This window comes from Anolis sagrei, chromosome 6, assembly GCF_037176765.1.
Source record: "Anolis sagrei isolate rAnoSag1 chromosome 6, rAnoSag1.mat, whole genome shotgun sequence".
Taxonomy (NCBI): Eukaryota; Metazoa; Chordata; class Lepidosauria; order Squamata; family Dactyloidae; genus Anolis; species Anolis sagrei.
In genome coordinates this window covers 80,286,773-80,311,868 of record NC_090026.1, presented here as the reverse complement: position 1 = coordinate 80,311,868, position 25,096 = coordinate 80,286,773, and the positions used below count along the sequence as shown (strand labels likewise).

Sequence of the window (25,096 nt, the reverse complement as noted above, 5' to 3'; positions counted from 1 at the left end):
CCAAATAGTCATCACAAATCTTCACTTTTCAATATGATTTCCTTCTGAATCAGTCACACAGCCCTTACTCCTCAACAAGAGACCTGGGTCAAGAAGTTAAAGTTAGCACAAACTGGAAAAGAACACATTTTAAAATAGCAGATGCTGTTTGTTTTATATTCATGTGTTTAAGGTGTCTTTCTTTATTTTAATTATTTAACTTTTTTTTAGGTTCTTGTGGGTTTTTTCGGGCTATAGAGCCATGTTCTAACTTTTTTTTGTTTTCAACTTTTGTTAGCTGTCATCAGCACTATATTACTTTAACCATTAAATAGAACAGGACTCTTGGTTAGGACATTTCAAGAGGAAAAAATTGGAAGATAGCATCTGCTTTATACAGCTAGGCTATTGGTCGGCACTGTGGACCTCTCTCTGCCTGTTCTAAGCAGCACCAGCTCTATGTTCCCAGCTCTATTAAGATCCCTACAGATATTGGGAATTGAATCTCAGGCCTTAATCCCAGATTAGGCTGCATTCTGAAACACACTAATTCCAGAGAGAAAAGTGAACTCAACAGTGGGATTTACAGTTGAGCAGACAGTCCGTATAGTATAATGCTTTGAGTCCTGGACTAGGACTCTGGGAAAACAGAGTTTGAATCCTACTCGGCCACAGAGGCCCATCTGAATTAATCCTGCCAAGAAAAACCCAAGATATGGCAACCCTAAATCAGGGCCCGTCCAGGTACCTTTATCCCAGAAGCTTCCACAGCAAACAGGAAGGTGGCCAGATGCTGTTCCCTGAAAACGTGGAATCAATTGCTACAAAAGGTAAAAATGCAAAATTTCCAGGTGTGGGAGTATCGTGGTTTGAGCCACATATGCGGGTATTTGCATGTCTGTATGTCCCTGTAATCACAAATCACATTTTTTTTATCTGGGTTTGTTCCCAGGTTTTAGATGTTTGTTCCCGATTGGTCAGCTCCTAAAAAGAAGGTGACATTTTGTTTTTGTGCCAGAAACTCCATGAAACATGTGGAGGGCACAGTTTCTCTGTCCAGGACAAAGAACAGAAGTTTTGCAGTGATTCTCCACATATCCGCATACTCGTATCTCGAGGTTGTTTTTTTTTTTTAAGGCAAAGTTTTCGGCGAAAGACTTGCGGCGGCCATCTTGGGAGCCTCTAAATGTTCGCAACAAAGTGTAAAGTCTGGACAATGGAGGGAGAAGTCCCGGGACCAACAGGTCTGGGTGTGGACTTCTGAAATCCTGGAATTTTCTGCCCCTTTTTAAAACCTGTGATTTAGTGCTGTCTGGAAGCATCCTCAGAAACAACTTGAGAGCACACAACAAGAACAAAACAGATATAGCCACCTCTCCGGAAATTAGTAGTTTTCTGACCTTGGTCGTGGAAGGCAAAGGTCAGAAAGCAAACATGCATTTCATTGTTTCAAATATTTTCTAACTCAGTGAAAAGGGTTAAGCACAAGAGAAAAACCACTTTATCACCACAGTACTGTTCTGAGCCAACACTTTAACCAAGTTCAGTTTCCTGTTTGTATCTCGAAAGCTAAGAATACAGCCAGATGTAATCAAAAGTGTGCTTCAAAAAATTTATTAACGTCATTGTACATATTTTACACAAATGGAATGTTAAAACGTACAACCTAGATCAGTAAAAAAGAAAATAAATCATACAATTATATACTGGCAGACCAAGTACAAGATGTACCTTTAAAAAAAACAGACCTCAAGTAGTTTCCCCACTCATACAGCTCGATTTTTTTAAAAATTACAAACATATTTTATATTAGACATAGCTAATTACATTCTTTTTTTATCAGCAGGGAAATCAAGGAAGACTTCTTGTTCACTGCTGCAGCAAAATGTGCAGAGCCTGGAAACGTTACTTTGTGGAAAACACAGTTCCCAGACCCTACTGCAACTATTGAATGTTGTAGTTGAAAACAGTAAATTTCCAAGCACTGCAAATGTTACAGCATTTCTTACTGAACTGTTGCATGCTCAGAGTTTGTCTGGAAATGATGGGTGTGAGTAGATGAGTGACAGTGAGCACTTTTACCCAGGAGAAAGGCTTCAATGTTTTGAAAAGTTTAATTTGTTGGGCAGTAGCCCTGAACATTGCTCCTTTATCTCCTTTAAAATAGGCCCTTTAATATTTTAGCTCCCTCCCCCAAATTAATATAATCACTGTCTGGGTGCATGTGGGTAATAAACCAAAACAAACATTTCAACCATGTTGCAATATCTGCCTATGTAGATCTGTAGTTTCCTTACAGTTTCAAAAAAAAAATCCCACAAGATTAGAAAAGATAGGAAAAATCCTGACTTTTCTATACACAGCTTTAGGGAATTGTTTGCATGTGTTATGGGGCACTGGTGAAGTTTAAAAAAAAACATTGGTGGCCAAAATAGACATGACTTTGTCAACACTTAAAAAGGAAAATGATTTGATAAGTAAGCAGAGATTTATGGATTCAGCTAGGGTTCACTCCAATTAATTTAGAGACATTCTCTAATGAGGTGATTTGGTTGTTTTGTCTGATTCAGCTATGGAACCTAAATACATTTTAATGTGAGCAAAGACTCAGTGTTGTTGCTTTTAGAGATAACTGAAGGAAAATATAACAATTTAATGAAGACATTCATCACATATTGAAATGGCCATGCTTGAATGTTTTAAGACATTCCAGAATGAAAAGAACAAAATGATACTCTACAGTAAAAAGACTTTCGAAAATAAAGTGTTTATAAGTGTCAGCACCAATTAAAATTTATTCCAACCCATTAAAGTGGCCTCCCCATTTGAGTTTGTTTGGCCCAGAATTCAAAGTGTAATCCCTGCCAAACAAACATTTTAAATATGTAAAAATGGCTACTTAAAAACAACTGCTGGTTGTCATAAGCAGACACTGGCAATGCACACCTTACCACAGGTAAGAAGCTACCATCTTCTGGCAACTGAACTGCGTCACAGAAGAGAGCTATTAAAGTCAAGAGATATTAAAGTTAAGTCCATTTTTCACACAATTATTTATCATGCTGGCAACTTTAACCAATATTGCTTTACAGCTTTTATTACTGTGGCACTGAATCTGTGATGGGCAAACCATGGCTTGAATGTGCCTTTCTGTCTCTCTCTCTCTGCCCTAGAACATCTTACGGGATACTCATGCAAATGCTGTAGAAAAGAGCCCAGGCCATGCGAGTCAGCCACACTGTGCCCTTCTTGGAACAATGCTCAATGGTCTGCTCTTCCAATTCCACCTAGGTCTCATTATACCACCATTTCATGAACTCTTCCAGACATCAAAAAAGAAAAGCCAGCAGACAAGCAAAACCAGAGTCTTGTTGTTGTTCCCAAAACATCTTGGGAGGAAAATCCTCAAACCGACTGTCAGATCATTGTGGGGGATGAATGGGGTTGAAAGATGAGACTGTGCGAGAAAGAATGCGCATGTGGTATGTGAGATAGTGGGTGAAGGGAAGAGAGAATGGATGAATAGATGAGAGGAGTTGTCCGATTGCAACATGAATGGTATGGCATTATAATGTGAAGTGAATGAAGAACAGAATTGGGGAGAGGAAGAGAAAGAGGGGTGGCAAAGAGCAGGATGTAGGAGACGGTAGTGTTGGGGAAGAAGGAAAAGATAACCCCATCCACTTTTTGATTTGTCCTGACCATGCCCCACATGTGTCCCTCCAACCCTGCTTCCATGACAGAATGTGTTCACTGAATTCAAAATGTTTGTCCATCCCCCCAGGGTGAGTAAGAATTGGTGGACTTCCTGTGGAACTCCTTTGGTGAACCTTTCCACACAAGGTCCTTTCTTTGTCTAATGCTGGCAGTATTTCCACTGTTGCAAAAAAACCCTTCAAAATACAATGGTTTTGTATACCCTCCTGAAAAAAATTGGCAATCTGACTAATGGGGTAGTGCAGGAGGCACTCTGGTAATTTCCTGTACCTTGCAGAGAGAGTTCGGCTCCCATCAAATTTCAGCAGTAACTGAATTGACTGGAAACTGAACCTGGGTAGCCAAAGCAATCAAACAGCAACCAGTGGCTCTTCTATGCATATCCACCAGGTCTGGGAAGTTTGCCACCCTACTGTAGGCAATGTTTTGAATCCCAATATTGGGAGAAAAGCAGGATAGAAATAAAGTAAATAAATAAAATTTAAAATTCCAGAAACCTGAGAATTTTGTAGCAGTAACTATCTCATTGCTTAACTATAACCACTGAGTTAAACCAGGCAGTGGACCTCCCTCTAAACACACCCTAGGCATAGCAAGTACTTAATAAATCATGCTTTTGATTTTCACTGCACAGGGCAAGATCAGAAAGCAGCTTAGGAAAGCCACTGTTAGCCAGACATATAGAAAGTGTTCCCCTCTGGCCAGGGCTGAAGAGGCAATTGCTAACTAAGATTAATAAGATTGTAGCTCAACTCAAAAGCAGAGTAGGTTAAGACTCAGAGTGTGCTGGAGATGGAAGTAAAGAGGAAAGATTTGGAGCTTAAAGTTGAGACTAAGGGACTGAGAGGTATAAATAGCAAATTGTTCTATCAAAAAGAAGAGCACTGATATTTCCTCACTGGCAGCGATAAAATGGGGACTTTCCATACGGCATGTCTGCAGCAAAAAACAAGCTGAAGTATCATGCCAAGAAAATCACACTGTATGCATCTCAAAAGCAGCAAAGGAAATCAACTACAAGTAAGGAAAATGGAAAGCAGAAAGAGATTTCTGGATATTAAGAAGTGCATTAGAGCAAGTCAGGAACATAAGTCTGCCTTACTGGGTCCATTCTGCTAAGGGATTGGAATGAATAGAAAAAAAACCCTCAAGATATGATTCCCAAGTAAGGAATCGAGAAATACCCGGCGTATCTACCAATTCCTTGGAAAATGAATGGAAAGAACAAACTTACATAAAAAATCCAGAGTCTAATTTAAGCCCCAGTGCTCCTTTAAAAACTGTCAGAGGTTCCAATTCAAGCTGAAAGAAATGTCTCTGAATAGTATGATTCACTGTTGTCACAACTTACAGTTAGAAATTTTAAAGCTAGGGGATAGGGTTGTCAGGAAAGAAAAACAATGGGAAACAGAGAGCACAACATGCTCCTGCAGTTTCCTAGAGGCTGATGAGACTTGACACAATGCTTTTCCCTCCCTTCTCCCCTCTTCAAAACAGTCATCCTTCCACATTCTCTGCATTTAGGGACCCCTACAAAAGTGGCAAACTTGTGATTTTTTTTAAAAAAAACCCCAACTTTTTTAATCTGAGAAATTACCTCTCTGAGAATCTCTACAGCACAATTCTAAGTCAATATCTTCTAGAATCATACTGGAGGACCTATAAATGCCAAGAAAAGCGTTCTTTCTAGGAACCGTTAAGATTCTCCAGTAGAAATGGACCACAGAGTCACACTGGAGGATCTAAAGATTCCGTGAGAGAACATACTAAATCAGTGAATAATCAAATCCTCAAAAGTGAAATCTGTAAATGTGGAGGGCCAACTGCACTATCAGAAGTCACTGCCTTGCTCTCCTGCAAAATGATAGAAGCAGGTTTTTGGCAGCAAACAAAAGTGCAAGAAGGGGCAAGGGAAATATTTGCAGGGCTGGCAGAGTAGAGTGTGAATGCTTAATCTTTCCCTGTTTACAGCATTTCCTCTGCAAGCCTTTCCCAGATGGTTTTGTTGAGCTTGGCTCTGAAGCCAGATTTCCCAAGGAAAAAAAAAAGCAAAACCAGGTTAGGGGGGCAGGGATTGTTGTATTGTCAAATGTGAAGCAATGTTGAAGCTGTGAGGGAGGGGTGAATGTGAGGGAAATTGAAATAAGCCATAATTGGTTTTTTATTACTTTAAACATTCTCTGCTGCTTTGACAACATGAAATGTAATAGCTTATTCCATTCATTTATTTGTCATTATTTACTAATTGTAATGAGCAATATTATAAATATTCACTCAAATGTACAGCCAAAGACTGCACCCTTAAAAGGTCTGACATTTCAGATTGATATACCCCTATTCAGAAATAAGCTTGAATACAATCAGTCCATATTCAAACTAAGCCACTATTCATGAAAAGAAGGCATGTAACGACTTTAACAAATTGAAGACTGTGGGCTCCTCTCATTAAAATGGCAGCACCAACAACATGCAGAAATGTATATTTCCTCTGAGTGTCATGTGTATCTAGGAATCATAGAAATCATTCTCTACCGTTCCAAATTGTCTTACAGAAATATATACATTTTGAGTGAAATTTTGCCTTAAAAAGTCACATTTTCTTTCTCTACAGTATCCTCTAATGGGAAAAACTGAGGGGAAAAGAGGGAAAAGTTTTATATTGTTTTTAAAGTTTCCCTGATTGCAGAAAGAAAAACAGTACAGGAGAAACTCAAGCACTTCCTATACCTGCCCATTGCTTCTCACCTGCAAATTCTCCAACCTGTTCATTTCACACACTGGAGACAAGGATTCTGTGAATTCCGAACATCTAGTTCTGTTCACTACAAGAGTGATTCCCAACCTTTGGTTGTCCAGGTATTTTGGACTTGGCCACCCAAAATCACTGCCTATTAGTTTTATTGGCTTGGGATTCTGGGACAAAGTCCAAAACATTTGAAGGACCAAAAATTGGGAACCACTGCACCAAAGTGTAATACTTCCTGAAATCTGAGACAATTGCTTGTTACAGCACTGAAGACATATCTACGCTGTAAGACATTACTAGCGGACTGTACATTGGTTTGTGGTTTTGAGAAATGTGGATGAAAAGCAAGGCACCAAGTATGCCCACATATGCACACGCATTTACACAAGGTATCAGCAGCAGTTCCTAAATTTGCCTCTTCACACATAACAACCAACAGATTTTTTAAAATGTGTTCTTAAGGGAAACACAATCAAATCCTTAAGAAAAATGAAATCATGTAATACAAATCTTATTTTTGCTCTTTAAACATGTTTTAACTTTCCATCACCTTTATTCAACACTATTTCATTTTTAAACAAAAATCACAAGATACTTTAATTGCTTTCCATGAAAAGGTCCCCATTGTTTTGGCTTTTTGTGTGTGTGTGGAAACAAATATTTTATTAATTTGTCATTTTACTTAGTGAGCTTCTTCTCTACCTACTTGGAATTTTGCAATTCAGGGCAAGCCAGAGTTGTATAGTAAATTGTTAATGATCAAGAATACAGGTGCTTCTTCAATCCTATGCCCACAATTATACACCCTTAAGACCATTTATGCATGTGGAATGGCAAAAAATACACACACAAAGAAAAATCAGCCCAGGACCCATCATGAAACGTCTGACATTACCTGCTTTTGAGACTATATAGCAAAACAAGGGAATCCTGGAGATTGAAATAGTACAAGAAATTAACTACCTGAAACATTAAAAAAATACCCGTTAAATTACCTTAACTGGCAGCACTTTGATAGATGGTAATTTTAGTTTCCCTATAATTATTTTAAAAAAATATTGCATAGCTGCTAGATTATGCTTTTTCATTTTGCTGTTGCTGCACTGATACCCATAAGCAGTAAAAGTCAATTTTAGTATACAGAAATGAACACAGTATGCGGATCTCAATAATTCTATAGCCTGATCAACAATGTCAATTAGCAATCAGACTTGATTATATTTTGCTCTTTGGGCTGCACTCTTGACAAAACTTTACTTAACAAAAACTTCCTAAGTCAAGGAATGTTGCATTCTTTCACAGAAAAAGGTGAACAGCATACAGGGTGGGGTAATTTCATGAATATGTTCACCATATTTGACTGCATGTAATAATCTGCTTTTCCTAACAGCCCACGGGAGCAAAGGAGTGGGGTGGTCCAACCCAAGAATGGCATTTTCCTTGTATTATGTCCCAGATTGATTTAGAGCACACAGTTTTCCATTCAAGAAAGGATGTGAGCACAATCCTGCTTCTGTAGATAGCTTTAAAAAATTAAACTGAAAGTTATTAACTTTGGCCTGAAGATACAAAACAATGTCTGTAAAGTCTGTGGGAAGAGGATTTTTCTGGGATGTGCAGCATATTTAGAATCCCTGTGTCTCCTTTAGGTGAGTGTTGATACACTGAACTTCCAACTTTGCATTGTCTGTCGCAGGCATGTTCCATCTCTTGTCCTTTCCAGTCCAAAATGAACATAGGTCCACTCTCATATTAGCGCCTGAAGATGGAACTTCAAATCCTTTACATATGATCAGTGTAAGAGACTACAAAGAAATTGACAGAAAAGAAAATTAGATTTCTTGGTTGGAGATTACATTCTGTAAAACACAGCAGTCTCATTTGTAGGAATGGAAATCAGGGAGATTTGTGCTTCTCTGGGAACCACTTAGCATTCTAAGATTCAGAAAGCAACTGTAAAGCCACATGGTTACAGCCATAACCATTATTTTGTTGTTTACTCTCTGGTTGCAGTTTATTGAGGATTTGATGAAGGAAGCAATTTCAACTTGGAACCTCCCGGATTGTCTTTCATTTACTTATTTACATTAGTGGGCGGTACTCCAGTGCTACATATAGAGCAAAGGGGAACTAAGGCCCTTTGTATGTTCTATGAGGACAGAAAAAAAAGGGAAGACAGACAACAATGTGGGCTCTCCCCATTATAACCACCACTTTGTCAGCAAATATATGCTGTCTATCAGCTATACCGCTCAGCTTGACCAACTTCAACTTATCTAGCCAAAAAGTAATGCCAACTCTTTGGGGCATGGAGGTCCTTCTTTTGTTCATTAACTATGTGATGTAGGGGGAAACAGGGACACTTGTTTTTGTCTATCTTTCCCTCACCCATTGTTCACATCTTAAAAAGCAACTTATGCTTTATGGGGACTTATAGTTTAAAAGGGGTGCTTGCAAGATATATAAGAAAAGAATTTCTCTGTAGCTTCTCTCAAGGATGCGCCCATAGACAGCAAGCTACATATTACTATTTTGTATGGCTTACAGTCCTTAAAACCAGGAGTGGTTTCTTTGGCTGATTGAACTGCATGTGGATATTTGTTAGAACCATATTTTCCACAAAACCGAGTCTCTTCTTAAAAATATTCTTATCAGCTTACGTTTAAAGTTTTAAAAATATTCTTGAGCAGCTGAGAAGCAATAAATGTGTGCATGTCTTTAAGTCGCACCCCTATGAATTTTATATCATTTTCTGATGCCAGTTTCTTCCTTTGAAATATAGCTAACTATATTACATGGTATTCATTAGTGGTCTCTTTTTCCTGTATTTACCACGTCTGACCCTGGTTAATACTTGTGACAGGATTGTGTATCTTTAGGGCATTTATTTATTTATTTATTTATTTATTTATTTATAAAGCTATTTTTCTCTGATTAGGTCAGTGAGATAACTTTGATTCATAATAGTTAAATTTAACTTAACTTTCTTAGTTATACTAACAAAAAGGAACCACAGTTACCTTCAAAAACAGGAATCTTTATCATTAATCTGAGGGATGCTCAGGACAAGATCTGTTTACTTCAAACCATTCATCTATGCATCTATGAGAAGGAGAGAAAATAAAAACAACAAAGGCAAAAAATAAATCTAAGGCAGAAACAGAATGCTACTTTTTAGATGGTTCCAATAAAACCAAGAAAACATTTCTGCTCTCACTTTCCAAATATAAAAATAGTTGTCAATAATAAACATTTTACCATTTATTTATTTTAACTGAGTAATTAATAAAATTTATATATTTAATTTAAACATGGCCAATCCTCAGTGAAAGCACCTTTTCTGAAGGCCCTATGAAAAGAAGCCGTTTTCCTCAATACAATATAATTTTAGGAAATCACTAACAGAAGTACAGATTGTCTTCTTTGCTGTTCATACAATGGAGAAACACAAAACATTCCCAAACATCCAATGCACAAAAATAAAAACGACTTTAAAATAAACCATTTCAGGGCTTCTTGTTTAAAGTCAACAGACAAAATGCAAATGTTTGTAATGCTTGTAATGAATACTACAGTAAATGTATCTTGAGTGCAGAATGGGAAAGTACCTGCTTCATCGTCAAACCACACCACACAGATTTTGTAAAAAATGGAGCAGAGTAGAGAGAGAGGATGGCTGTCTAATGGTTAAAGTTCTAGAACAGGGGTTCTCAAATTAAAGGGCCCACGGGCTGGATGTGGTCCCCCAAGGTCATTTACCTGGTTCCTGCCCTAAACTTTAGACTCAGTCTCCCTGAGTCTGAAACTACCTGCAGGTACACAACAACTCTGCTTAAAAAGTTTGAGAGCCTCTATTCTAGAATGTTCCCAATATTTGGGAACAAGAAAATAATACATTATGTGGGAAGATAAATGCATTTCACAGAAAAAACCGACAAATTGAGAATAATTTTAATGGCAAAAAAGCTCAAGAAAAACAGAAAAATAAACTAGAAAATTAAATATACTGATGTGATAGTAGTATTGGGAGGATGAGAGGAAGGAAAGTCCTTGCTGTATCGACAGAAGTCTACTTGTGTGGTTGGGAAAGTAGCTGAACAATAACAAGCTATTGAACTATATTTTGCATGTACTTACCCTTTATGATATATACATAGACAAGGCAATCGTGCTATTGTATCCCCTTGCTGCAGCTCTTCCAGACATATTGCACACTCCCCAGTATCTTTGCTCAGCACATCCTCTACAAAAATAGGCAAAGATAAATGGCAATAGATAGATAGCATTAACATTCTTAAAGAAAACAGATTTCAAGTTAATACTTATTTAAAAAATCAAATAGTTATAATTGAAGACTCTTGTGAAACTTGCTGTTGAGATATAGGAAAAATTTACATAATGCTTCACATGCCCTCTTCTAGAATGTTCCACCATTCTCAAACATTCATCCCGTGGACACTGAATATACACCTGTTATTCCATTGTGGACACACTTATCTATGTGCAGGTTTGGAAAAACTGAGTTTCTGTCTCTTTTGAATCTGACTTGGACTGTTAGTTAAGCTATCAATCTTTCATCTGTAGATGCTTAGGTAATAAAATGGCATCTGACACACACAATAAAATCTTGGGGGGGGGGGGGGGGAGAGACAGACACTCAGTTTTCATAAGCAGTATTGGGGGAATCTCCTGGTAGGAAATACAAAGGACTTTGAGTGGTAGAACCTAAAACAGCTCAGTGAAATCAGAGCTTCTCACTTGTACCCTGAACATGGAGGAGTAGCATAAAGGTCATCATTCATAAATGATATGTAGTTTTGTTGCACACTACTGTTACTGTTGAAAGCATCACCACAATCTTGTTGCAAAACAAAATGAAATAAAAGCCTATTCACTCACTAGCTGATTGCAAATTGTGCTTTATAGTTTCCAGATGACACAAAGTTCGGGAAAGTTGAGGAAGAAGTTCTGTAAAATAAATCTGCATGCTTTAATCTATTTGCGAAAATTCTATATGTCTGGATGTCCTGCCTGCTGGATTTTACTCAAACTGACAAAATGGACAATACAGACGATATTAACAGATCATAGGCCCTCCTCATTGGTTAGACCTTGAAAATCATAATCAGACACTGAACACTGGCTGGCTGTGTATTCTTTTTTTAAACTGCATTTCGTTTTAAATTATTGTATGATGCCTTGAAGTCCATACCAGGAAAAGGGCAGGATATTAAATAAATTAATCAATAAATATCAGCACCACTTCAGAGCTGTGTAATTTACTTAAAGGGTCAAAGAATACACCTACTCATGGTCCATATAGATGTCATGGCAATGTTCCTTTGAAAATACAATCCAGAATACTGTTGCTAATTTCCAGACATTTTTTTTGTGTGTTCTGGAACCTTTGTAGGGTCAAAAGGCAGAGAAAAGTACAGTAAATGCCAATCAGGGCATTTGTGTCAGAGAATTCTTTAATGAAAACAACCTGTCCCTTTTTAACCAGCAGTAGTAAATGTACATAGCAAGAGAACATTCAATAATATTTCAAGCTTACAGTTTTCCAACTATAAAAGAGACACAAACAAATAGTGATAATTGGGGTGGTTGTTGGTACATTTTTAATTCTCCAATGCATATTCACCTCCATTAACTGATGTTCATGATCATTTCTAGAACAGGAATGATTGTAAGTATACTGATATCAGTATTCTAAATACAAACACTTCTGTCCTAATTTATTATCAGTTGTGTATGCACAGAAAGAAAGAGGACATGAGTACAGCACAAATACACAAAAGATTCTTAAAGTAAACTGCCTCGTCTTGCTTTCTAGGCTTCTGTTGCTGCATTATGACTAGTACACTGTCTGCTGACAGAATGGACAGGTGGCTTTTGCATCCCCCACTAAATGAAATCCATTGCTTTGAAGAGGAGAACCCAGATTTCCTCTTCCAGTTAACCTGGCTTCACTTAACCCTACTTTAGATGCCAGATGCCTCCAGAAGAGGTTACATATACACAGGTTAGCCATGATTTTTTTATTCTTACACACAAATGTATTTACACTAGTAAAGATAGCTACTGAAAGACCATGAGATGCCATTTCCCTTTTCAATGAGACATCCTGAATTACTAATTACATCACATGCTTCTATCTACAGCTATGAAAATTCATGTACCCAAAATGCAAAACAAAAAATCAACTCTCTGAGTAAAAGTTCAAGACAGCATAAGTTAAGAAGACAGTAACACAAAAACCTGTGCGATCGACTAATACCGGTTTCATAAAAGCATCTATGCTAACACTCTATGCTCTGCTGCATAACAAATATTTGTGATTCAGATGAAGCATCCAAAACAAATCCGTTTTAGCAGAAGCAAGAGCAGGAAAGACTGGGAAGGAGAGAAGGAGAGAGAGACAGAGACACATAGAGACAAGCACTTAAAACTCATGAAAAAGAAGCACTACTGATCTGATTAAAAATCAGGCATGTTACGTGTATAGTTTTATTTGTTCTTGAACCCACCATGATAGCAGATCATAAATGCAGCACACAAGATGCACAAAATCAAGAGCAAGGTTAAGTGCTTTGGTCACACTACAGAAATTTCTGAAAGTGAAATGCTATTCTTTGGCTAGTGATAACAGTGGTTCCCAACCTTTTTTTGACCAGGGACCACTCTCCAGCATTAGTACCAAAAGGGTTACAAATCAGTTTTTGGTCAACTTTAGATTCAGTTTGGTTATTTGGGGTGCTGATTCAGAAAACTGCATTGGATAGACCGCATCGGCTTTAGTTTCCGATACAGAATATATGCCATCAAGAAGTCGTCAGCTGCTCGCCCACAGAAAACCTTATTTTATAATCTAGAGCTGATATGGTAGTAGCAATCTTTCCCCTCCCAACATCCCTATTGCCTTGGCACTATAAGAGGGTTACACAAGACCAATTGCTCTCGTTGCCATATGGTTTCAAGACAATGGGGTAGTAATGGTGAGGCTGCAGACCATATTTTCGTTCTTTTGGACCACTGGTGGTCCATGGACCACAGGTTAGGAAGCACTGTTTTAGAAGCTTCATTCAGAGAGCATTTTCCATTGTCATCGAAATGAACAAGCATGACCCACGAAATCACCCAGCAGATTTCCATGGCTAACTATTGATTCAGATGCTAGTCTCCAGAAGTCTTAGTCCAACATTCAAATCAATCCAATCCAATCACACAAACACTCATACCAATATTATACCAATTTCTGTATGTGAAGACTGGTGCTTTAAAAGTCTGTACATTTGTAAGAAATCTTACATACAATTATTTTAAAAAATAATTATACAGGTAAAGTCATAGCATATGGATAGCGGGATGTTCGGTATGTTTCTCAAAATCAGTTGTAACAACTGACTAAATTTTGTGTTAGCAAACTATAAAAAATGCACCAACTTTTCAAAAACATTTCCAACAAAAAGTATCTTACTTGATTGATAGACAACACTATTACTGGAAATACTGTATAAGATTTAAGCAGTGCTAAATGCAAAAATATCACCATCTTATGGCACCTTAAGGACTAACAGATTTATTGTGACAAAAGCTTTTGTGGACTGGAGCCTACTTCATCAGCAGCTGCTAGAAGTATATCTGGAAATGGGCCAGAAGGCCATTAAAAGAAAAAATTACAGCCTGTGACATTTCTATGAGAAGCTCAAATGAATACAAGTTATGGGATGCAAACATACAGAGCACAGATTTAGAGATTTATTCATGAGAAAATATCTATCAAATAGCTAGTCAAATTTTTAATAATTAACTTTCCTAATTCTTCAAAGATGATAATATGGATTTGGGCTCCCCTAGATATCCGTAATGAAATGATGCAAAGGTAACATGTAATTCCCGCTTTACTTAAACCAGTATTTTTACTTGTATTCTAGCATTTTTCTTGATGTTGGTATTTTATGCTCAATACCAGATACAGCCCCTGTTGGCCTGGATTAGTCCTCTGGGTCAGAGATTTCCCTCCTCTATTTTACTGAAAACTTCTATAGCATTAATTAAGTCAACTATATTAGGGTACTGGAGAAGTAACAAAAGAAATAAGAGGTTTAATGTTCATGTACATATTACTATGGATTGTATTTACTAAGTATTTACATCAATTTTAAACGTGTGTCCTGTGTTTTAATCTCGGCATTGTGCATTTAATACATATTTTATAGAAATATGGTGCATATATATATATATATATAGAGAGAGAGAGAGAGAGAGAGAGAGAGGGAGATAAAATTATTATTACTACTACTAGTAGTAGTAGTACTACTATTAAAACACTACAACAAAGCAAGTCAAATGCTTTTTGGAGATTCTGCAGGTATTCTCTGTAAATGGGGCAGTCTATGCATAATCAATAAACTTGTTAGTCTCAGAGTTCTTTGAGAAAGGTTCTTATTTCCATGATTATATTCAAGAGGAGAGCAGCTTTCTAGCCATTTGGTCATTCTCAGCCTTATGAATTAAAATACACTTCAAGAGAAGTTCTGATACTTCAGTTTCATCCTCCCAGAATTAAGTCATCACACTGAGTCCCACAGCCCAATTTAATTATACTGCTTCGCTTACATAGCCAATTCTGGTATGTTCCAACCAGATTCAGTTGCCAAGTCAAACCTCCACTAAACCAATCTTGCCAAGAAAACCATGCAACAGATTCACCTTTGGGCCCCATAAGTCTGGAATAACTTGAAGGCACAAAACAACAAATAGTGGGTGAGCACATGCATGCATCCAAACACACCCTCCTTAGTTGTTAAGATATTAATACTATATAATTTTGAGGTACCAAAAATGGCCTTAGCCCCAACTTTTTCCTCTTCTAGTGCCAATCACATTTGGAAGCTTCTGAAAATATGTCATTTGTTGCACAAATAAGTTGTTGTTTTTCCAAATACAACAAATATGGCAATTTTGAAGAGTTCCCAAATTAGCACAATGACCACTGAGTATTAGTGATATTTTAGAAAAACGTGATAGAGAAAACTGTATTATCAAATAAGGCATAACCATTATGCAAAAGCTTATCATTCCATCAGGGCATCCAGGATAACCCACCAACATTGCTAGCAAATGATTTTTTTTTTACTGCTGCTGCAGTGGACAAAAAACATCTGAGGGTTTAGGAAGGAAGTGCTTAGGTATGGAACCCGAAGAGTGGGCAAGGTCACCACCAAAAGACTTTTGCAAAGCTCTAGAACAGGGGTTCTCAAACATTTTCAGCTGTGGAGCCCTTTATGAAGCAAACATTTCTCATGGAACCCTAATAAATGTGTGTGTGTGTTGTTGTTGTTCATTCGTTTCCGACTCTTTGTGACCTCATGGACCAGCCCACGCAAGAACTCCCTGTTGGCCGTCACCACCCCCAGCTCCTTCAAGGTCAATCCAGTCACTTCAAGGATGCCATCCATCCATCTTGGTCGGCCCCTCTTCCTTTTTCCTTCCATTTTCCCTAGCATCACTGTCTTCTCCAAGCTTTCCTTTCTTCTCATGACATGGCCAAAGTACTTCATCTTTGCCCCTACTATCCTTCCCTCCAATGAGCAGTTGGGCTTTATTTCCTGAAGTATGGACTGGTTGGATATTCTGGCGGTCCAAGGCACTCTCAGAACTTTCCTCCAACACCACAGTTCAAAAGCATTTATCTTCCTTCGCTCAGCCTTCCCTAAAGTCCAGGTCTCACATCCGTAGGTGACTACAGGGAATACCATTGCTTTAACTATGCGGATCTTCGTTCCCAGTGTGATATATATATCTCACACAGACATGGGCAAACTTTTGGACACAGAGGCTTCATTGTTTTAAAATTTGACACATGGGCCGGGTCAGAGGCAGATGGATGACCTCAAGGGCCATCCAGTCCAACCCCCATATGCCAGGCAAGAAAAACACAATAAAAGCACCCCCAACAGATGGCCATTCAGTTTCTGTAATAGTAACAACAACAACAACAGGAGCAACCCCAGGGGTCATCCAGTCAACCCCCTTATGCCATGCAGGAAAAGCACAAAGTGCCCTGGCAGATGGCAATTCAGTTTCTGTAGTACTACTAGTAGTAGTAATAATAATAGTAATAGGAGCAACCCCAGGGGGCATCCAGTCCAACTCTCTTCTGCGATGCAAGAAAAGCACACATAATATGCCCACCTAGTCATTATTATTATTATTATTATTATTATTATATTGTTGTTATTGTCGCACTTCAGGCCTGGAAACATCTAAGACCACTGCACACACAAGAGTCTAGAAATATAAGGGCGGATTACAGTGTACACATATATGGCAAACGTTCAATGTCGATTTTTGACATACAAACATATACAGACATACACAGAGGCTATTTAACTTTTTCTGGCCGCCAGGGGAGCTGTCGCTTTCATCGTCCATCTGCGACACTGATGAAGCACTTCCGCATTCTTCCCCGCCAGAATGTTTTTGCTGGAGTCTTCTTTATGGCCTCATAAATCAGTTAATATAGCTTCCCCACTTTAAGGTGGTACCTTATTTTCCTACTTGACAGATGCAACTGTCTTTCGGGTTGCAAAGGTCGACACATAAAAAGCATATTAAAAAGCAGGAATAAAAAAGATATATAATCCAAAAAGGTTTAGCAACAGGTGATAACTAAACAATAACCCAAATGTCTCATAAAGTTCCAGAGGTGACAAAGTACAGGAACAGCCAGAAATCACAGATATTGAACAGGAGAACATAGAAAATTTCCAGGATATTAAAATCCAAAACCAAGGCTTGACTTGAAGCAAGAATAAGAGACTCGGGCTTAGCTTCTCACTCCAACACAGCATTGCCTGACTGCTGTTAAAGTTAAAGTGTTTAATAGACACCCATGAAAACATTATGTCTCCCGTGCATTTTCTCCCCAACTTTCCCATGTAATCTCTCAGACCAGCATAATCTATTTTCAGTTCTGATTTGTAAACAAAGACTTTTGTTGATCAACATAGCTACCGGTGGTTTCTCCTGGGAACCCTCCTTATCCCTCAACACTTCACTTGATTCCACCTGCTGTTGCTACTTCAGGCTCCTTGGACTGGCCTTGAAGCCCTGCACTTTTCAAGCCAGTTTTCTCACAGAGAGAAATAGGGTTTTGGAAGCAAAGAAATAGGGTTTTGGAAGAGGGAGGTGGGATTGGGTGGCTAGGAAAAGAGTGTGGACGAGAGAGGCGAGGAAGAAAGGGTCTGTGCATCAGGAGGACAGTGGCAGTTTCAGCAGCTCCAAACTTTAATTTCCTTGCATATCTCAGGAGGAGGGGAGGAGGAGAGGAGGGGAAGGGGAGGGGAGGGGGAGGGAGGAAGGGGAGGGGGGAAGGGGAGGGTGGTAGGAGGAGGAAGGATGAGGAAAGGAGGAAAGAAGAAGGGGCAAGAAGCAGCATGGTACAGTGGAATCCCTGACTATCACTCGTGGAGCGCAAAGGACTCCACAGAGCAGAATTTGAGAACCCCTGCTCTAGAAAGTTCTGAATGATGCTCTTCGCAGATGCAGAATAACCCCACTTGTGCAATTTCAGAGATGGTTACTCAAAGTCAAGTTACAGGTAGGCAACATGTCCTTTCTTCACTCGGTTTACCCTCATGTTTGGAACTCCTCCACTGCAGGAGTCTTCAATAATTTAGGATGTCCAATCTGTCCCATTTCAGTAATCCCTTCTATGTGCAAAAGATATGGAAGCTCAAACCTGTACATGGCCCTTCAATTGGAGAAAAACCAAGAGTAAAAAGCTAACCAAACTAATCTTGTACGTTAGCTCACTTTCTTGGCAAACTTAAAAACATCAACACACTTCAAAGTGTGTATTGTAAACCATCTTGACACAGACTGAATCAGACACAATATGAAGATTCATAATGAAGACACAATGTGATTGTGGCAGTGTTACCCACAACCTGTCTTCCAAAATAGAGCTAACTCACAAGTGCATTAAATTCACCCAATCATGCAAACTTACTGCAAAAAAGTCAGGATACGAATTAAAACAGATAATGGCGCTCCATGCAATCATGTCGACTGCATGATCTTGGAGGTGTCTGCTAACAACGCTGGCTCTTTGGCTTAGAAATGGAGATGAGCACCAACCCTCAGAGTTGGATATGACTGGACTTAATGTCAGGGGAAAACTTTTACCTTTTATTGCCAAGAAGTTCAGTTTAAAGAGCTGGCAGAGGACAACACCATCTGTTATGAAGTTGTTATACAAAATTTATCCATTAACGGCAGCCACGTTTACTTGCAATAAGGAGCGGATTTCCAAGAAATCCTGGTTTACTGTTCATGAATGATAAGCTGGTACATGCAACCAGCTTGGTTCTTTGCATCAGAAAAAATGGCTAAGCTAATGAAGAAAGAAAAGTGTTCAGGTCATTTGTGCCAGAACCTCTGTCTTACCACTCTTCCTACAAGTCGAAGTACAAACCCCATATGTGATTCTTGGCTTGTAGAGATAAAAGGAATCAAATGGGCCTCATGCACTGTCAACACAGTTCATAAATGCTAAACTGGGAACTCTGGCTTACAGTGGCACCCAAATAAGTATTGATATATGAACCATATTGGTGACTAACATAATCTCCCTCCCCAAAGTCCTTGGAAATGTAAAAAGGACATTTGAGAACCAGGGATACCTCTCATTTACACTCTGGAAGGAAAAAGTAAAAAGGTAAGAAACAACATTAGAAATTCCTGCTACTTCAAGCTTCAATACAAATGAAATTTCTGAGAAGAGATATAATGCTGATGCCCTCCTGCACAAAACACTTGTCCTTGGGAAGCAGTCAACTGGTGTTCTGAATGTAAGACAGCATATACAAAATACCAAGTTATCATTTGGTAAATTATCATCAGTATTCACCCACTGGCAAGGCATTACAACAAAGCATTCTGCAATACAGTACGACCCATGAGGGATATGTCCCTGGACTTTGCGCAAATAAGTGAATCTGGAGATAATATGAATCCAATTGAACTGAATGATTTCTGCCTTGAAAACACCTTAACATTGCACTGGAGGTCCTAGAAAATGCCTAGAGAGAACTTACTTTGTCAGATGTGGACAAGTGAAACCATGGTTATTGATCCCATTGATAGATGCTGTTGTGTGCCTTCAAGTCATTTCTGACTTATGGCAAACCTAACATGGGGTTTTCTTGGCAAGATTTGTTCAGAGGGGGTCACCTTTTCCATCTGAAGCTGAGAGTGTGTGATTTGCTCAAGGTCACCCATGGACAAGCAGGGATTTAAACCCTGATCTCCAGAGTCATAGTCCAATGCTCAAACAACTACACCACACTTGTTTTGAAGTACTGGTGTTTAATATGATATCTAAATGTATTTTAACATTTAGAACTCATTTTTAATAAAATAATAATAATAAACCTTTATTTGTACCCCACTACCATCTCCTGAAGGACTCGGTGCAGCTTACATGAGGCCGAGCCAAAATACAATAGTAAAAACAATAACAATAATAACAACAACAAAATAACTCAAAAACAAAGCAATAACATTAACAACACACAATGACGCAATTAAAATCAATGGCAGGGCCAAATGTAATAATTAAAATTAAAAAGTACTGGGCGTGACCAGGTGGAGTGTTTGGAGGGGGGTGGGCATACAGATATCCTAGATCTCTGATAAAGAGATCTAGGATATCTGCATTAAGAGATCTAAGATATCTGCATATCTGCAATCTGAATTAAAGATTTTTAATTCATATATTTTGATTTCACCCATTTGTGAACCACCTTGGGTCCCATTTTTGAGAAATATTAAACAAATAAAGCCTGCAAGTTCAATTACTACAGCAGACAGTAAAGTGACAAGCAAGAAAATGAACACACACACACACACACCCTTACTCGGTGTGGGTTAAACTGGTTCAAGGTAGTGTTCTAGTCCCAGTTAATTAAATAGCTCACTTGGGTAGAAAACAAATATATACAATTACTATAGCTAACCATCTTGTATATTATATCTTAACAAGATAGTATGTTCAAGGCCACACTTAAACAGTAAAAAAAACAAAACATCCAAAACAAGCATAGAATCAGAACTGTTTGCCATCACCTTCTTGAGCTGTTTGAATAAATTTTGTTCTTCAATGGGCTTTCACAGGCATGTCATATGAAAAATTACTTTCTGCAGTAGCACAGCTCTGCCTTTAAGTATTAGCCTGGTTAACACAAGTGACCACAAAAAGCATGGAATAAAATGCAGAAAAATGTGAGCAGTGGTGGAACAGTGATTGAATGTCTTTACTGTGTCAACACCTAACATAAAAACCAAATCAACTACTAAAAAAGGAAAGCCCCCTCCCCCATATCCAATGGGAGGAAAATCATCTTTCTGCCTCCTTTTCTGTTAATGCCTACCATGAAGCTAGTAATATTTGGAAAGTATTTTTAAATGTGATTATGATAATTGTAAGAACTAGATTAGGCATCTCTGATATAATATTTACTATGGGCTGTATCTACAGTACCTATATGGCAAAGTTGCTTTCAAACTGCTTGTGAATCTTGAAATGTATTATTTTCTCATACTTGTTTACCACTGCAATGAACCATCACTAACAGTGTTATTTGTGTTTCAATGTATATGTATAGCTGATAGAAAGCAACAATGAGACCTAAGAGACTTCGCTAGTTCTCTGGATCAACTGGCTCGTTTATCGGTCTTCTAGTGATTTGTGTAAAGGCTGAATTGTTTATGCAATGGGCTTTCAAGTTTCTATCGTTATAACTTAAATACTTTTCCTTTATTGTTTGCATAATTTTATAAAACTGTACATATAACAACCATGCATCGAAACTAGGCAGCCAGTGCTTCCAGGAGTCAGCTGAGTCCTATCTTTGAAATTTAGGAAGCTCTTGGAACTGCTAATTGATTTTGAAACTTTTTATTTGGACTAAAACAGTGGGAGACAGGTCAAGGGAATGATCAGTGGGGCTCAGAGAAGTGTGAGAAATCTACATGGGTACAGCTTCCTCATTATTATTTTAGTAGAAGCAAAGCTGAAGATCTGAGAAGATTTCTGGGGGAGGACTGTATGTCACATTGAGAAGGGGGAAAGTTTCTTTTCTGCTGCTCTAGAGACTAGGACGTAGAACAATAGATTTAACTTGCAGGAGAAGAGATTCCACCTATTAGGAAACTGTTCAGCAGTGGAATATACTGGCTGATAATGTGGTGGAGTCTCCTTCTTTGAAGATTTTTAAGCAGGGGCTGGATGGTGACCTGTCAGTGGAGTGCTCTGACTGTATTTTTCTGCAAGGCAGAGGGTTGGACTCGACAGCCCTTGTGGTTTCTTCCAACTTCATGATTCTAGCCTATTGCACCAAAAACAACAAAAGAGTTTTGTGGCAACTTTAAAAGCTTACGAGTTCAATCTGTTTTGAGCCCATGTAAGTCCCATGATGAATAAAACATGTTAGGTGCCATAAGACTTTTTGTTTACATAGAGTAGTTTAAATTGCGTAGGAGAGGTGAGGAAACCATGAAAGACTCGTCACATCTGGCTCTTCTGAAATACAAAGATTGCAAGTTCAAGCATTCCTCTAGCTACAGGGCCCTTTAGCTTTCTAAATAAGGCCCTTGAAAAGAGAAAAGAAAGGTAAGCATCTTGGAGAGAGAACACAGTTGGGGAAAAGAAAAAATGATCAGAAATTCTGTTAGAAAGTTGAGATATGTATCCATATTGAGTAAGCATTAGAAAGCTCTGTAGTTGCTAATTTTTTTTAAAAAAAAAGTCTCCAATTTGGCAGGCTTAGCTGATGCAGTATCAATCCAATTACTGTATTACAAGTAGTAATTAGCTTACTTTCTTACCATTGTATGTTATCCTTGGTTTTGTCAAGCACATCACAAGATGTAAGTCCATTTCATCCGAAGATACAAACTTGGAACAAACAGGGCACTTGAAACCTAAATAAATAAAGAACAAAGCAAAGACAAATGTTGAAATACGTGACAACTTTTCTGAAAAAGTTGATACTTATATATAAATCAAAATAAAAGATATAAAAATGTCATCATGCAGCTATTTCAAGGCAATACTCTTTCAGAGCACAACTACCTTCTGCTTAGCTTCATCAAGTCTATGTTTATCAGTTATGTGCATTGGTTCTTCCTTGCATTTTTATTCGAGGTTATGTCTGAGTAGAAATTGTCTCATTCAATATGACAACTGATTGCATTCAAACTAAATTATACTATATTAAGAATGACAAAATTTCCCTAATTTTAAGAACCAATAATCACATGTTTGAATTCATTGGAAGGGTGGAAAGCAGGTAGAGTCAAAGAGTTGGAAATTGGTTTGAGAACATTTCTTAACTAAGAAAAATGAACCCAAAATATGCTGTGAATTTGGGCAATAACCTAAGTATAACTGAACTTACATATCTGTAGATTCACATTACTGACACTACCAGCTTCATCCTAATGGATATAACCTCTGAAAATGCTTGTGGCAACCTTTTTTTTTTGTATATTGCAGAATCTCTCTATGCTACAATCAACTCAATAATCATGCCTGGAAATGATTCAATTAGTTTTTCACAAACTAGGTCAGGATGGCTAGACATCTGCACAATCGGTCACATAAAGTATTATAAACTCTGGTCTCTGGTACAGCATTCGATTTAATGCTTCATTTCTGAAAATCTTAGCTTTTATCTGGAAGTATATGAACAAGCACCTCTCCCTTTTCACTAGAGAAACATATTGGGTTAGACTCATTTCTAAACTTATAAGTACAATTTAAATGTTATCATTCAATAATTATTAGCGATTTTACAGAGATTAAAACACTGAAGCATTCCCAAATCTTCCTGACTAGCAGATAAGGCTGTTTTGTAAGTTCTACATGGATTGAAGTGAAAGTGGAAGAATGGCATTGCTTAATATTAAACAAGAAAATTACCATTACTACTCAAAAGAATTATATTCAAGGTTTTTGCCAGTGTCTGCAGGAACATACAAATATTAAACGTAAGCTTACAGCGCTGACAAGTACACTTCAATGTTACTGTGGGCACCCAAAGAATTGTGATGTTTCTGACTATAGAAAGTAATTCTATAAATAGTAATATGCACACACACATATCCCATCATCAGTGCAATACTTTTCAATAAATATTCTTTAAGATCTATGAAGGATATCATCTCTACAGCTCAAACTTACAAGTTCTTCAAAGAAAGAACAAAAGTAGTGGTTCTAAATCTCGGGACACTCTAATGGCATTTTCTCTTTTCAAGTTTCAATTACTGTTGTTTTTCCAACAGTAGTTACATCTTAGAAAACATATGAGAAGATAAGAATGCTTCCACAGATTCTGCAGATAATGCAGCCACGGAATCATTTTTTTTAAAATACATTTTTATTGTGTAAAGGCGGTACTGTATATATAATGTAAAAGAAAAAAGGAAATACATCAGATAACATAATACAAATACATTGCCACAGATTCATTTTTAAACATCACGCAAGTACTGAGGAAAAATTAGCTTCAGCACTTGACATATCATTTTTATAGTGATCAAGGAGCAGACATTAAATGTGAGACAATTGTACTTGAAACCACTGTTAGTATATTCCTGGTCTAAAATCTAGAAACATTGAGCAAGAGAATAAATATCCACAAGTCACTGTAAAAGGCCCCAAATGCTACAAATGTTTTTATTAGGTCTTAGGATCCACAAATACATATACGTAATGCTTTCTATATATTCCAACCAAAAAAAAAATTAAGAACATTTTTTAAAGCAAACTGACACCACATTGTAACATGTATCAGAGTGTAAAACAGATGTCATGGCTTGGAGGGGATGTTTTTATACACATTAACCCTCTGTCTTATGTTTTCCTTTGGCTTCAAATCCCAGCCAAAATCATACCACTTCATGAAAAGAATGTAGATGACAGAGTCTGGCTTATGAACCCTGCACATTTGATGATATAAAATAAACTGTAAATGCTACAATGTTACACCAACCACAATTCTCAAAACAAAATCCTACAGAATGATTACTATGGTACTGAAATATGGCAATAAATGCTATTTCCCCTTCTCATCACCCTATCAGAGCAGAAGCATACTATCAAGATTTTAATTGTTTTACTGTAATACTGCTCAACATTTTGATTTCCCAAATTAACTTCAATGTAAGAATGTTAGTTAATGACATCAAGTGAATTTAAAAGGCTTTTAGATTAAATGCATAACAACATACCACTCAGAAATGAATCTAGTTTCAGGCATTATGAATATGAAAATGACAAGAAATCCAGTGCATTTAAAAAAGAAAACAACTTCTACCTAAGTCTAAAGATTTATGGTACAAGATGTTTCTGTAGCTTTAATTTCTGCTTAGCATTTTGTACCAGAAACTGTACAATGTTCCTTCCTTTATCAACAGAGTAAATTTGTCCATGGCAGACTACAGGAATTTCTCTGCCCCATAGCAATGTTCATCAGTAATTATTAAAGAGTTTGTTTGCTGCCTCATGCATGACTTAGCCTGCATAGATTGGGATGAGGAGAGAAATTGTTGGCAAAATAGAAAATTACATACAGTCCACCA

The 25,096-nt window shown here is 37.7% G+C and overlaps 1 protein-coding gene across 1 annotated transcript in view; it reads right to left on the bottom strand.

The window, feature by feature from the left end:
• Positions 1-1,577: 1,577 nt before the first annotated feature.
• The window catches only part of ZNRF2 (zinc and ring finger 2), a 62,930-nt gene continuing 39,411 nt past the window's right edge, over positions 1,578-25,096 (bottom strand). The window contains exons 2-5 of the mRNA XM_060781838.2: positions 22,340-22,435; positions 10,580-10,685; positions 9,463-9,544; positions 1,578-8,247 (exon numbers count right to left, since the gene is read on the bottom strand). Of these exons, the coding sequence (XP_060637821.2) occupies positions 9,487-9,544; positions 10,580-10,685; positions 22,340-22,435 (260 nt within the window). The 3' untranslated portion in view covers positions 1,578-8,247; positions 9,463-9,486. The remainder of the gene's footprint in view (positions 8,248-9,462; positions 9,545-10,579; positions 10,686-22,339; positions 22,436-25,096) is intronic.